Source organism: Pyrgilauda ruficollis, unplaced genomic scaffold, assembly GCF_017590135.1.
Source record: "Pyrgilauda ruficollis isolate IOZ18807 unplaced genomic scaffold, ASM1759013v1 scaffold25, whole genome shotgun sequence".
Lineage (NCBI taxonomy): Eukaryota > Metazoa > Chordata > Aves > Passeriformes > Passeridae > Pyrgilauda > Pyrgilauda ruficollis.
In genome coordinates this window covers 10,000,257-10,013,821 of record NW_024523822.1, presented here as the reverse complement: position 1 = coordinate 10,013,821, position 13,565 = coordinate 10,000,257, and the positions used below count along the sequence as shown (strand labels likewise).

The 13,565-nt window shown below is 34.6% G+C and overlaps 1 protein-coding gene across 20 annotated transcripts in view; it reads right to left on the bottom strand.

Moving 5' to 3' along the window:
- RIMS2 (regulating synaptic membrane exocytosis 2) overlaps positions 1-13,565 on the bottom strand; it is a 445,269-nt gene that overhangs the window by 322,559 nt on the left and 109,145 nt on the right. For all 20 annotated transcript variants that reach the window (XM_041470636.1, XM_041470623.1, XM_041470624.1 and 17 more), the window contains one exon: positions 8,663-8,970. In XM_041470636.1, coding sequence (XP_041326570.1) covers positions 8,663-8,970 — 308 coding nt within the window. The remainder of the gene's footprint in view (positions 1-8,662; positions 8,971-13,565) is intronic.

The window sequence follows — 13,565 nt, the reverse complement described above, 5'->3', positions numbered from 1 at the left end:
TATATCTTTGAAACCACTTTCAATGTCTAGCCAGACTTTGGTTTTGTCTCACACTGGTGGAAAAGAGATACTGATACACAAAAAAATCAGGTAATAAAATAACTAACTAAATAAATAATTCTAAAAGGACATTCCAGAGTAGGGGATGAAAGGATTTGTCTTGAAGAAGGGGCAGAAAAAGAAACAGAATAATAATGCTAAAGAAAATGTAGAAATAAAATTGTATTGCTTAGTAATGTAACTTTGAATTATGAAAATATGGTTACCCTGGTCCTACTACATTCATTATTGTTATATTTTTTCCTCAAATCTGACTTAATAAATAGATTGACAGTTGCTAAAATTTTTAATCTTATCATGTAAAAGATAAGTGACAGCTAAATTGCACTACAAAAGTGATTTCTTTACCATTTGTGAATTCTAGAGACACAAAGGAAAAGCCAAAGAATTTACACCAGACCACTTGCACCAGACCATTTGCATGCAGTCTCACTTTTTTATTTTATTTCAGTCTATATAGCTATGGTAAAAAATATGAAAACAAAAGGCCATTTAATTTAATTGCTTCCTGCAGATCCCAGAATTACTTGGCTTCTAGAAATAATAAACTTAACTTAGCAGAGTTCTTTACCAATTGTTAGAATCTTCCCTCAGCTACACTCCACAAATGCATCTTATTCACCCTTACACACCATTTCTTTTAAAATATGAAATTTTAAAAATCTGTTATTTATTCTTCTTAAGAGAACCTAGCCTCCAAAGAACAGAGGACAGTAACACTAAGAATTATGAGCACACAGTGAACTCTAACATTTAAGTTTATACAAGGTCAACAAAACTGCAGTTCAAGACATGCTCAACCCAGAAAGGTATTTGCCTTACTAATTTTAATAAATAGTTTATATATGCTGCTACCCTCAATTTTTTCTGATATTGCTTTTTTACAGTATTAGTTAGTTAAAAGCAAAACTACATTTAGTGTCATAAATGTTAGCTGCAGTCAGTACTTAATAAAAATGTTAAATATTCTAATACAGATGATATCTGTGCTTACAGATTAAAGTTATTAACAGTCTTTTAGCACAGGTAAAGACATAGCTGTGTTTTACAAAAATGTAATACGGCAATGGAAGCCCAAACTCCCCTTCAAAGATAACAAATATCAGCACTGAATATCCAGATTTCCCTGAGTTTGAGATTGAGAAAAATCAAATAGTAAGTGATAGTTTTCAATAAGGAGCAACAAATGTCCATTGACATAAAAATAAAATAACAGTAACAGTAAACAAAAACATCATGTTGTAATGGAATTACTTTTGAAAAGGGTCTCTATTACAAACTGTGAAAATGAAATTTCCTAAAATCTACATGAGATTAGTTTACTGTGGAGAATGATTGCAGCTGAGTTAACTTCGTCACTTAAATCTGGAATTAAATATTTTTTTATGTTCTTAATTAAAACACTCTGGTGTTTGAAAAGGAACGTGGAAGTTTTAGACCCTTTATCAAAGTAGGTTAGTTCTGCCACAGTTCTAGAATTTTCCTGTTCTCTTTTCTCTTTTACAAACAGATTCTCTTTCTCAAAAAAAAGGATCCAAAATTGCAGCTGCCATTGGTCAGAGGCCCAGTGCTACTCGGCATAGGTTCTACAGCTAGATAAAGGTTCACCTTAAAATAATCATAAAAGGTATCTTTTAATAAATCATAATCAGTTAGAGAAAATAAAAGAGGAGGAAGGGAAGCAATGCACAGCTCACACAAACCGCGCTGAAGTCACAGCGTGGCTTCACGTCCTGAACGTTGTGTAAGAGTTGACATTGCTCATGCAAGCAGGAGATCCACAAAACCAATATTAGGAGACAAAGAACTGTACAAGGAGTTTCATTTCTCAGAAAACAGACAGTTCTGCAAAGGTAATGGAGAGAAAAAGCTCCACCTCTTTTTCAGAAGTTGGAAGTGAATGAATATGCTCCAACCCATTGCAACCTAATAATGACAGGTAGAAACAAAGTGTACCCACTATAGTAGTCTGGACAGTTAATGGACAATGTAAATATCGCTGGAAATATCATTCAGCAACTCCTTACAGAGACCTTGCCTTACAAATGATATCAAAATCTTTACTCATCTTCATAAGCGGGTGTAGCTTAATCCTTGTCGTGTCAAATAATTTAATTAAAATTTCTGCACTAAAGAATTTCTGACTTTCGTAGACCAAGGTACTTTTTCTCAATAATTAAATACTGCGCTTTCTCTGGCTCTCTTCCCATAAATTTCAATTGCTTCCTCTGGCCATAGTTATTATTAAACTATTTTTAATATCATTTAAGATTGAGACTGCAGATAAACTTAGCTTCAGTTTCTATCTAAAAACTGGAACAGCCATGAAATGTTGATCCACATCCATAATCCTATGTGTAGATGAATTAAATAATTAAAAGAGTTCTGTGAAGAAAAAACTGATTTGTTCTAAATTATTATATCAAGAATCACAGAAAGCATACAATGAAATGAAAAGCACAAGAAACAAAAGCAAAACTACTGAGACTAGTTTTCAGATCGACATTTTACTTTACATCTCTAAGGGCTATTAAAGTGGTAAAAAATGCTGGAATGGGAGTAGGAAGATTAATAAAAAACCTTATTCAGATGCAGTTCCAATTGTGTAAAACTTAACTCTTTTGTTAATATGTTAAAAATACTGTAGAGTACCTCTAAAGACCTTTGCATTCTGTTCTAACACCAGGGGAAGTCATTGTGAGGCCTTTGCAGTCATACACGCAAGAGAATACTGATTCAATTTTAAACTCAACCTGAAATTTCTTGTATGGAGTATTAGATTTATTCATTAAGTGAAGAATGTAATTATGCTTATCAACAATTGTGGGGTTTTGCTACTGTGGTCGTCAAAAATGTTTTAAAAAATCATATATTTTATGCCTTACATAAAGAATTCTAAAAGGTCTAGAGACACTGTTGTCTGAGCATGAGCAAATATGCATGCAGCTTTATCAGTCTGACTCTTGAATACCAACACAATTTAAATACTTTCTCTACACAATTATTTTAATACTTCTCACTGTGTTTAAATATGCCAGCAGCTAAAAAAATAGGTTAAAAAAAGTTAAAATACCTCTATTTCACTTGAGAATCAGGTAAAATACTTTGCTTTCAAGTATGTTTAGTCTCCATGGGTCCAAGTAAAGGGGTTTTAACACATCTGGCCTAGAAATCTATCAACTCAGGTACTCAGAAATAGAAACAATCAAAACCAGAGGTTGCACTACAGTGACATGTCATAAGTGCTGCAGCTGAAAAATAGTGATAATCTCAAGAAATGGGCAGTTTTCAGCTTTTCCAAAATAAGTATAATTGACTGACTCTAATGTTACACTGTCATATTTTAAATTGCAATAAACTATCATCAGTGCTATTCTCAGTGTCAGTTGTTCATGATCCAGCAATTAAAGAAGAAGCATTTTAAAAAGACACAAACATGAAACAGATGGACACAAATTTTCATTTTTAAATTCATGTTGCTCTTTCATGCTTCTCGTCTCACTTATGCTTGCTTTTTCCTCTCTCCTCCTTTTCTCTCGTGTTTTGGTCTCTTTTTTCCTCTCTGTTCACACCCTGACATCCCTAACTGCAGTCCCAAAAGACAAATCCTACGCTGCCGGCTCATACTGGCATTCCTCCCAAGAATGGAAGGAAAGGGAAACAGGAAACCACTTTCAATGCTACTGCCGTTTGGTGACACAATAGAGTAAAGCCTTTATATGTGGGAAGCACATGTATACATTTCATAAAGAATACATGCACAAATCCTACATCTTCAGACCCAAGTAGTCTCTTGTTTGCATTTCTTACTCAGAATGAAATGCATTCTCCAAGCCTCCTATATAGTGTGTGGAAACCACCTTAAAAATCCTCTTTTATTTCCAAAGTAACAGGGTTGATGGAAAATAAACCCCCAAATCCATATGTACCTCTGAAAGGAGAAAACAAGAGAGAGGGAAGTAGGATATATCTTTACTGTGTCTGCTGGCCTGGAAAATAAATACCGCTGTTGTGCAACTCTGCAGCTGCTCACTCTCTCAATTTGTTGTTTTCGTTCTGGTTTTTATGATTTAATCTCATATCCTTACAGTTAATCTGAAAAGGGTTCAGGCAGCTTTAATTATTAGTCTTCCTTCAGATCATGAGCTTACAGATCATGATCTTTTCCTATACCAAGAACGAATTCTCTCTTTGTGACAAGGCTCAACCTCAGATAGATGTACCAGGAATAAATTAACTCATAACACATGAAAATGAACATTCTCACAATATTTTCACTTTCTTTTTTTTCATTGACTCTCATGAAAAATATCCTTGAGGAAGCTTTTCTTGCACTAATATAATGCCTGAAAAATATATATTGAAAAAATTAAAGTCATCATTTTCAAATTTTGAAGAACATTTTGGATTCATAAAATACAGATTAGGGAAAATAATAATTTTTTTATACCCTCAAAAATTCACATCTACCTGAACTACATAACATCGTTTCAGATATATATTAATAGCTGTGTCATTGTAACCTTGCTTTGGGAAGATGCATGGGTCGTTTAGTGCTTTTAGAGAGCTATGTATATGTACAGAATAAAGGTTTGTGAAGCAACACCTCTGGAATGTCACAAAATATTTACCATTTAAAACACTGAGTTCATATGTGGAAAATTACTGAAATGGCTTTTCAATGGATCCTAATGAGAGCAAGAAAATAATTATTTTAAAAGGTAAGTATGGCAACACCGCATAAAGATCTAACAATTCAGGCAAAGAGAATGACAAATAAAAAAAGCTTCATAGGTTCCTTGTTTCCCAGATTTTAATTTTAGGATGTTGTACACGTTTTAATAGAACATTATAAACATGGGCTTGGAATGAAGAAACCAACTATTTCACAAGCTGATTGCCTCCTACAGAATGACTGAAAAAATGAGATTGTGTCTGCTCAAATTATTTTTCTGCTAGAAATAAAACACATATTGTATGATGAGTAGTGTAGATCTTGGAAACAATAGACTACATGAAAGATCTTGAAAAATAAAATAAAATCAGACCCCTTTGCCTAATCCAGAATTAACGTGAATCTTCAAATCAAAGAACTGCAGCTACAAATCTACCATCTGTGCTCAGCAGACCTCAGAATAGACCTTCTGAGTCTATGGATTACTTTAAATAATATTTCGCATTTCTTGGATTCACATCATTTTGCAGTTTTTAGGGAATCTGGTGTTACACTGTATCAGCATTCATACAACCTGCACATAAGGTTAAGTCTGTGAAAACCTCTACAAATGATCACAGTTCGACTGTGCTTAGCACAAAAGCTCCTTGTGGAACAAATTACATTAGTCTCACCCGAAACAATGTCAGATACACCATGGGCATTTAGTGAATCATACTTGTGTGCCTGCTGCCCCTGCCCTACCCACAGGTTTACTATAGAAAAAGCAGTAAAAGCACCATAGGCCAGATTGTAAATACTGTGGTAAAGAATTTAAACTTAGAGAGGGTAGATTTAGGCTAGATATAAGGAAGAAAATCTTTACTGTGAAGGTAGTGCAGCACAGGAACAGGTTATCCAGAAAAGCTGTGGATCGCCCCATATCTGGAAATGTTCAAGGCCAGGCTGGATGGGGCTTTGAGCAGTGGTCCAGTGGAAGCTGTCCTTGCCCATGGCAGGTGTGGGGGATCTAGGTGATTTTAAGGTTGCAGTCTAAGTCATGCTATGATTCTATTATATGAACTAGAAAGAAAAAAAAGTAATGAAAAACTGTTCTGCTCTTGTTAAGTACAACTTACTTCTGAACAGATTTTTTTTTTTTAATTTTGCTTTTTTCTGTAACAGATCCAATATAAGAAACATGCTCTTGGAGAATGTGTAATCTAAAATCATACTTTTCAGGCTTCTTCAGGCAAAAAATTATCGATCAGCCAGAGAACATCTATAAACAAGTACCTATCTCTCTGTCTAAACAGGCTGAGATCTATCAATTGCAAATGGGACTGTTGCTTACATCAAGGAAACAGAATACTAGTCTAATGGTTGAAACAATAAAAATTTAATGAAATTCATTTAATGAATTTAATGAATAATACTAATAAAGAAGACAGGAAAAAAAATATGGTGAGTACAACTCAAGGATGGAAAAACAAAAGAGCACAACCAGAAAAGACACGGTAAGGAGTGAGACAGAAAGGACATTGATGATCTTGAGATTAAAGGAGTGAATGTTGCCCTTTACTCTGTGACCAACATGTCTCTAGATGACCAAGATAAGATATATGATACTTGATTTAAGGAACTTCTAAGCAACGATTGCTGCAACACCCATGGAAGCAACAAAAAGAGTTAAAAATCTTCAACAAAAAGAATGTATTTTACCTTTCTATTCAAATCAAAACCGAAATGTATAAATTCTTAGCAATACCTTTCTTTTCACAAGTGGTTGTTGTATTTAACATTTTAAATTATTTTTTGTGTTAAAACTAATGTCCTTCTGATGAAAAATAAGACAGAAAATATAGTTCTCACTTTCTACTTACATTTCTATTTACATACTTCCATTATTGTGATTGTCCAAGGCAAGCAACAACCACTTCTAAATATTTGAGACTTTTTTGTCTATTTCATTATTATTTTGGACATTTTGAATGGCCAAGTTTTTCTCAAAGAATTCTTTCATGTAGACAAATGGTCTAACATACTAGCTAGTTGCTCAATTTCTGCAGATACCTAGTTGAATTCTGGGGTAGTCTTTCTCAGAGCTGTTGATATTCTCCTCTAAAAGCCCATTTGACCAGTAGGACTTTGAATGGACATCACAGAGGAATCTTTTTCATTAGGTCCAGAAAAAATGTCTATGTGAGGAACATTAGGGAATAAAATTATTCAGAAGACTCTCTATCCTTCATTAGCATATAATATATATAATATTCTAAGCATACTTGTATATGTTAATTAGGGAACATCAGTATTATTATCCAACTAAAACATGAAGAGGCTAATGACTGAAAAAATTATCTGAACTTAAATAATATATCAAGTAGAAGTGATCACAATGAGCAAAATAGTTCTGATTTCAGGCACAAAGCCTACATTTATCCTGTTGGAAAGTATTACTTTATACTGTCCATGTTTACTGTTTAACTGTACTTAGGGTAAATACGTATTGCATATCTCAATTATATATTTATTCATATATCACTCCCTCCATATTTCTGCATGCATATAATATAAAAACACTTTCAGAGTTAAATAGCTGCTGCTAACAAGGGTTTGGGACTTTTTTTTATTATCACCTTATCTATGATACCGATTTTCTGTCAAAATTAGTGGGAAAAAATGAACCACAAGAGAATCAGTCTGTCTCTCCTGCTCTCTCATGTCAGGTTAGGGTGCCAGCTGAGTTTTTCAGATACTGTACATGTAACTGAGGAGCACTCAGGACAACTAAGTACTGAACCCAACAGCTGAAATCAGAGCGAACAGCCATAGGCAGAAGACATTAAATAAAAGAGGTTAGATTCATTACATTCAATTTGCTCTCATATAAGACCAAAAACAGAAAATAAAATATGGGGGAATACAAGATGTGAAGAAAACCGAAAACTATTTTCCTTACACTAAATGCAAAAGATACTATATATGTCGAACTTGTTTCAAGCTCACAGAATAAATGCTGTAATGAGGTCATATCTGGGCAGCAGAGAAAAGCTGCCAGATTATACTGCTCTGGCTGCCAAATTCCAAGGCAGTTGGAGGTCCCTCACATGCGCGTGAAGATATCATTTCCATGGAAACACCTGAGCAACCGCGCTCTCATCTTTCCCTTCCCACCATATTTAAAGTTCTATGTTCATAAGCCATAAGTGTGGCTTATGAAAAAATTAAATTCATTCAGTGTAACCAGTTTTATTTTTGTGTCCCCATAAAACCTGGCCACTGAGGTTGAGAATTTTCTGGTGCCTTTTGGAATAATCACATTAAGAAAAAGGGAGGGAAGTTCCTGCTCCAGTCTCTAGCTAAATGTACATTAGCACTCATAGAGTTACAGTTTCAAACAACACAAGTAACACCAATGTAAGTCAGGGAAGGAAAAAAATATTATACTAATGACAGTAACTAATACCAAGAAACTGAGAAACCATGAAAAGACTCAAGTCATTACACAAAGATTTCACCATCCTCAATACTATGTACTGCAAGTACAACCAGAAGTCTTAATTCAGTAGTCTGAACAGATGTTGTCTTCCATTAATCTGCCTTTTTGAGTCCTATTTTGGATTTGCTGTAGTGACCACAAAAGAAATATGGTAACGTTCTGCACAGCACAGTTACTGTAATTTGACCAAGTTGTAAGCGCATGGACAAACTCTGTCACACTGCAACTGTCACATCCCCCATTTTTTCAGTGAGAAGGAATGAAGAGCACACACTGGCTATGACCATCTGAAACCAACAAAAGGCTTCTCAATGCTGCTTCAAAATACCCAGTATGTATTTTATAGGCTACGGAATAATAAGACAACAAAATTGTAAAAAATAAAATCAAATTTGTAGCATAAATTCATCAGATCTTGCCAGGATAATCATAAAATACTTTCTTACCGGTCTGACGTGTCACTCGTTACTGGATGCTTTACTGTTGAACCATTCTTAATTGAGTCTTGTCTTGTGAGCCCTTGAGATCTGTTTTTGTCCAAAGCTTGTGTGGATATGTCACCTGATGGTCCCTGGTACTGCGGATGCTCCTGCAGTTTTGCTTTTTTCTCTTGAGGCGCTTCCTCGTTCCTCAGAGCTCTACTTCCTTCTTGGTCTGGCTGCTGTGGAGCGTGTGACCCGCTGTTATAGAACCAGGCTCCTGACTTCGTGAGGATTTCCTGTTGTTTTCGGCACAAGTTACATACCCACATTACCTGTGCAGACACATTTAAATGTAAAATCCATTAGCTTGTAAACACTGTATACAATGTTTCCAGCAAGCACACATCAACTGACTGTTACCATTTCCAAAGGTAAAAAGACTACAGTTTTAATTCTATTAAAATTACAATATCTTAGCTACAATATAATAAAATATGTCTGTAGAACCTTGGAGTAACTGGTTTTGAAAAAAAATAAAAACAAAAATAATTTTAATATCTTTTTTTTATTTTTTGTAATACAAGGAAGAACAACAGATAGTAGTAATATAAATGAAAAGGTTCTAATACTGAGGTTCCAATGGTAATAAATGCAAGCTTTGAAAATTAACACTATCATCTGAGGATGAGAGAAAAATTAATTTAAAAAAATCATTGAAGTTTTAATTCATTTAATTCTCCCACGAAGAGCAAGGACCTTTACAAAAGGTCATCTGCTGTTGCAAACAAGTAATTTTATCACACTCAAAAATGCTCTCCTAATTTTCTTCCATAGTGCTCTATAGCCAGTGCTTACTTGAAGAAGCTGACTTCAAGAAGTGACTTCAATTTCATAGCAATTTTAACTTAAAGCTGTTTTTCAACTAAAATAACACAATGTATAAGGTCGTGTTTCTTTCCACTTCACACCCACAATTTTAGCTTGCACTATATGCTTACTAAATTATAAAATTATTACACCATCCCAGTTATGTGATCCTGCATATAGTAATGAGATAATTTTTAATATTCTAAAATGTACTTCTTTGCAAAGCTTTTGTATCTGATCGCCTTAGTCACATGGCAGTTCTGGAAATCAACAACACCAACTATCTGTATGTTAATTTCATAATAGCATTCAGCTATTATGTTATAGAAGAATAAATCAGAATGCAGTGAATCAAATACAACACACCTGATATGAACACATTCAAACTGATTATTGTGTTACCCTAAAATTTGGATTTTAGACAGTATTAATTCACTGTAAGTTTTTTCCTTCACTCTTTAATCTTCATTTTTCTTAAGCTTTCTTTTCTATTTCTTTCTCTTCTCTTTATATATTTTTGTCTAAGTTCACAGACACAATTTTACTAGTTTTACTATATATTCCTTGAATGTCGACACTCACCCTTCAATCTAGTTATGTCTCCAGTTCTAATCCTACAGCAAGCTGCCTTTTTTTTCAATAGTTTAGAGTTTAGGACATGCAAAGGCTTGCATCAATGCTCATCACTCTTATAAATGCAGCCAGCTCCATGGAATCACAGGGAAGATGTAGTTTCTACCTCCACCACACATCTAGCTCAGCCCTCCAGAAAAGGTTTCAGAAGTTGCAATCTGTATCTTGCTTTCATTCTTCAGGTTGTTTTCTAATAGATAATTTGGGCCATGCTCTCTAGTCAAGTCTCACTAAAAATCTTTCAGTGAGAGCTTCACGTAGAAGGTTATTTGGATGCAAGGGTGAGACTCAAACTAAAGTCACCAACTGCCTCATTCTCAAACTGTTGGGCTGGGGCAGGAAAAGGAGGTGTCACTTGCCATTTAATGGTGCTGGTATGCCCCATCCTAGTAAACTTCCTTCTTATCTTTTTATAGGGCTGCTATCATTTATGAGAACTCATGTCTGCTTACATCAACAATACAGGACAAACCACCAAAGCACTGAGGGCAAAAAAGAGAGGCTCCCCAAGAAGCAGTTTGCTCTCTGAGGTACATTTGATGTCCTTAGAGGACATTCAAAGGACAAAAGTGTGCATGCTTCAGGCCTGGACATCATTCAAATACATATTTAAGAACAGATCTGTTTTACCATTGCTAATTAAGCTAGAAAGTACATGAGAAAGCAGCAAAGTGAAATTTCAGAACCCAAGACAGAAGTATTTTCTCCCTCTTTAATCAATAGCAGTTAAAAGGCTTTAATATTTCTTCTAGGTCTGTACACAGCTGAAAGTACTTTTAAACTTTCCGTGTATGTATCAGAGCAATGAAAGGACCAGATGTGATACAATTCTGTAAGTATACAAATATATAACAACTTGAGTGACAATGAGATAAAATCCCCCAAAGTCCCCATTTGCTATTTTCACTTCTTTTAGTAGATGTTAAAATATCACAAAAGCTAGATACTACAGTAAAAACACTTGGGCAACTTTTTCCTTGGCTGACAGTCATAATTTTCTCCCCAGACAATGGAGTCCAGGATGACCAGTATTATTCTCCTGTACCCAACAGAATAAAAGTTCCCCCTGATTTCGTATGATTTCCTCTAAAAGTAAAATCAGGAAGAGTACTCCTGACCTAACCTGATTCCTGAAAATTTTATTTAGGGTATTTCAGATTGAAAAAAAAAAAAAAAATTGAACACATGGCATTTAAAATGCAGAGATGTATGAATTTTGCAGATTTTTTTCTGCTTTTCTAGGAGCGTTTAATGATAATTACAAGTCACACTTCTGATGAAGCCTTATTTCCAACTTAAGTTCAACATGCAGGATTTCATAGTGTTGACCCTAACATAATTTTAGCTTCAAATAATCATACACAGTGAGAAGAATGGGAAGAGTCGCATAGACAAAAATGTCTGTGCTTTCAGTGAGCACAAAAAATTACAAGCCCTCAAACAGCACTGGACAAAACTGCCTTCCGCATCTTGTTGCAGCATGTAGAAGCATTCTCACAATTTAAAAAATACTGGTAATTTATAGTGCAGACCTCTCAATTAAATACAGACACACTGTAAGGTGGTGTCAGAAGAGCACAGACGGCACGGTGGCGTGTTCCTGGACAGGATTTCTCCTCCTGCCCCGGGTGCTTGGGACACAGTGCCCAGCAGCTCACACACGTGCAGAGCAGCTCTGTCCCTGCCAAGTCCCTGCCAGGCCAGAGCGATTACTGGGACTGTGACAGCAGCACTGCAGAGAAGCAAAGGCCACACGAGTGGACCGCATGCTCAGTACAGGCATTTTGGAAAACCTGGGAGGACTATAATGAAATTATTATTATTGTTGTTGTTGTTGTTGTTGTTGTTATACCACATTATAATTAATTCTTAATTAGATAATTATAATTAATTTAATATAATAAATTATAATTAATAATAATAATAAAAAAAGGACCAACCCCTCACATCAGAAATCTGCACTCCAGGGTAGGCACACTATCTGCTACACACATTTACAACTCTCCTAACCACCCTCCCAAAAAACAGTCATGAGCACATTTTGTACACAAAAATCAGTGTTGAAATTTGGGGGTGTCAATCCTCCACACAAGAACATTGCCAATTTGAAAAGGAAAATATGGGAAAAAATCTCCTCTCCAACGTTTAGTACTAGTTCAAAACCAGAATCTCAGGTGCTAGTGGCACTGGATGGAGATGTTCTCTTCCATAGGAAAGGCTGAAACTCCACCTAGCGCATACAAGAGGCATTGCTCAAGTTCAGTTCAAATCAACTTCTCATTGCTGAAAAGAATGCACTAAACATACCTGACATTTTCACATTACCCCTTATATCCATTTTTTCGAATAAAAATTTCCTTTTTTTTTTAATATACAACGCTGAAAAAATTTGGATTAGACAGATTAACCTTAAACCTTCCATCTGCTTTCCATTCTCAAAGGTTAGTTCTACATAGTGAACTAATAACTCAACTCATTTTTGATTTCTTCACTATTTTTTGGCAATATTATTCATAATATGCTCCCACTTCTAACACTGCCCAGCAGCTTTCATCACATATTATTAGCACTTATTATTACATGGGCCCATAAAACAAATTCTGTAAAACCTACAGTAATAAGTCATTTCACATCTACATATCAGAAATAAATAATGCACAAAGAATCACTTCCTTGTATTGTCCTAAAAAAGATACTAAAATTTTTTGTTCTTTGATAAAATTCTTCAAAACATATTTGACATACCACTTTAACTTCAAGAAATGGAAAATATATTTATCAAGAAATTATATCTGCAGATATTTCAAGTGAAAACTAAACATAATAAAAGGATATAGTATGACATTGATCTCAGTATTTTCAGAAGGATTATGTGAAAAGACAGCTACCTTAAAAAACACCATTCACTGTTCCTGTAAGTACAGCTATAGATGGTCTAACACTAAATCCTGAGAAAAAAATGGAAACCTTACTTAAGATGAGATTAAAAGGCTCAGTATATTTGATTATGCATAAGCTTGAGTTTGATATCTTTGACAATACAACCTAAGAAATAATTACACCAAATCCTTATCTGCCTTTAGAACATTGCTTCAAATTAGTGTGCTGAGGTGAAAAATTGTAGTGCAAGGCTGGCATAGTATTTCACCAAATCTATTAGAGTTCATCTGCTTGGCAGAAGTATCTGATATATATTAGCATTATATTAACTGCTGCACTTGCTGCTGGTAGTCCTAAGCAAATTTTTTTTTTGGGTTGTTTTTTTTTTTGGGTTTTTTTTTTTTTTTTTTTTTTGTTTTTTTTTTTGTTTTTTTTTTTTTTTTTTTTGTTTTTTGTTTTTTGGTTCTCATATTTCAGGATACAATTCTTTAAAAATTATGCAAGGTAACAAGACTACAGCACTGAAAGGAAGAAGGACACAAAAGGA